Source organism: Pseudomyrmex gracilis, unplaced genomic scaffold (assembly GCF_002006095.1).
Source record: "Pseudomyrmex gracilis isolate BER0280 unplaced genomic scaffold, ASM200609v1 scaffold_927, whole genome shotgun sequence".
NCBI lineage: Eukaryota > Metazoa > Arthropoda > Insecta > Hymenoptera > Formicidae > Pseudomyrmex > Pseudomyrmex gracilis.
The window spans coordinates 33,242-35,564 of NW_018021511.1; the positions used below are offsets into that span (position 1 = coordinate 33,242).

The following is a 2,323-nucleotide window of genomic DNA, read 5'->3' on the forward strand; positions in this document are numbered from 1 at the left end:
TTTTTTTACGTAAGCAGCTCAAATATTACTATTATAACATTTTCTTGATAACCTTAATTTCTCTTGCTACTAACAAAGTTACTGTTTTTTCACTAATTAAGATGACTATAAAAAAAGGATGTTAAAAAGTGGCTAAATTTCGAATTGGCTCTGGAACCTAAACTATTAATGAGACATTATTTTTCATGTTCCAAAGATGGGTAAATCCACCATTATTTACTCCAAATAAAATGAGAAAGTTAATAAAAAAGCAATTGCGTGTTTTAAAAGAAATTGCTATATCTTTTGAATCAATTGATATTTTTTAAAGCAATTTTAAGGAAAGTAAGAAATTACTTCTTTGCACAAGAATTTGTGCTTTTTAACATGCAATTATCAATTCTCACTTTTTATTTATAAATACTTGTTTTATTTTTCCAAAACATTTGGATTTTATTGTAGTAAAAATAAACACAGTTCTAGTGTCAGCAATAGAGCCCGAGTATAGAACTGTATTTTTTATAAATAAAAAAAAATTATACATAAAAATTTGAGAACTGACAATTGCATGTTAAAAAGTACAAATTTTTGTGCAAAGGAATAATATCTTTCCTTAAAATTGTTTTAAAAAATATCAATTGGTTAAAAAAATATAGCAATTTTTTTTACCCACGCAATTGTTTTTTTAATAACTTTTCCATCTTATTTAGAATAAATAATGAATTTACGCATTTTTGGGATCTAAAAAATAATGCTTCATTAATAGGTTAGGTTAGATTAGGTTCCAGAGCCAGACATGAGAAAGGAATTCATGTCCCTCAAGATGGATCGCTTGAGGGAGGTGAAGAAGCAAAAGAAGAAGCCGGAGGATCGGCACCCCTTCACTCTTCCCTCGACCGCAGCCCCACCCCCGCGGAAGAAAATAGAGACATCTCCCCCATCGCCGATGCCGCGGGGGTTTTCGCGATGCGGCCCCTCCGTCACCCGGGAAGGCCCCGAGAGAAGGTCTCCCGCCACGGAAATATCCAGGGGAATCTGCCGAACTCTGTGACCTTCCGTCCTAAACAGCGGGAGAACAAGAGGGCCCGAAAACCCTCAAACAAATAAAGAGCCGGCTAATGGACGCCGTACGCTCCCAACTAAGTATCTTTTGGGAGCAAGTCCATTTCCGGCTCCTCCGCCCAACGTTGGGCGCGGGGGGGGGGATGGTTTCTCAGTCTCCTCCTCCCCAGAACAAGGGCTCCGCAAAACAAGGCCCAAAGGGGAGCGGCGCCGGCCCGTCCACCAAACGCTCCCCCGAAGAGTAATTCTTCTCTCCCCTCTCAGGAGGGGAAAAAAAAGAAGAAGACCAAGAAGGCGGATAAGCCAGGCGGAGGGGAACTCGCGGCTCCGACAAACCGGGACAACACCCGCGCGCCGGATCAGCCCGGCCCCTCTCGCCAGCCCCCCGCCCCAAGGCCTATCGAAGAACCACTTGGGACATCGTGGTCTCAAGTGGTGGGAAGAAAGGGGAAGAAGAAGGCGGCGAAAACCGCGCCGCTTCCTTTGGCCGGGGGTGGAAAGGCTGCGGTCCCGGGAGCCAAGCCCGGCCAGCGCCCAACATCCCCCAAGGTGGGCAAACCTCCTCGTGCGGTGGCAATTGTCATTATCGCCGCCCCTGGTGCAAACGAGGAAGGTGTCGCGAAGGCGCTCGCTGAAATGCGAGCGCAAATAAAGCTGCCGGACATCGGGATCTCTGAGCTCCGGCCAAAACGAGCGGTAACTGGGGTTCTCATAATGGAGATCCCCGGCAAAGATAGTGAGGCCAAGGCGGACAGGCTCTTTGCCGCGATGTCCGCACTGGCCGAGAATTTCCGGGTAAGAGTCACCAGACCAATCAAGACTGGCAAACTGCGGGTCAGGAGTCTGGATAACTCAGATACGCCGGAAGAAGTGAGAGACGCCGTTGGGGATTGTCGGCCGACAGATGTCAAAGTCGACCGAGCTCGCGCTTCTCCCAATCGGCTATTCACGGCATGGATCCAGTGCCCGGTTGCAGAAGCGCGGAAGGTGATGGACGCTGGATCTCTAATGGTGGGGTGGGTGAGGCCGCCGGTCGAGGTGTTGGAGCGGCGGCCCCTTTAGTGCCACAGATGCTTCCGACGCGGGCACGTCATTGCGACGTGCACGTACACCGCGCCGGAGGAGGATAGGAGGGGCCGGTGTTACCGGTGCGGAGAGCGGGGGCACGTTGTGGCAACGTGCAAACGGACCCCCCGATATCCTCTATGTGCCGACCTCGGCCGGCCGGCGGCCCACCGACTCGGCAGTAAGGCCTGTGCCCCGATCCCCAAGGGAAAAGCTA

General features: G+C 49.2%; 1 protein-coding gene across 1 annotated transcript; it reads left to right on the plus strand.

Moving 5' to 3' along the window:
- The first annotated feature begins 1,755 nt into the window (after positions 1-1,755).
- Positions 1,756-2,103, plus strand: LOC109861693. The gene has a single exon (XM_020441451.1). It carries the CDS (start codon positions 1,756-1,758, stop codon positions 2,101-2,103), a length of 348 nt encoding a protein of 115 aa, XP_020297040.1.
- The last annotated feature ends 220 nt before the right edge of the window (positions 2,104-2,323 follow it).

What these genes read in the sequence shown, in the direction of transcription:
- LOC109861693 (XM_020441451.1), top strand. Translation starts at nt 1,756, where the DNA reads ATGGAGATCCCCGGCAAAGATAGTGAGGCCAAGGCGGACAGGCTCTTT.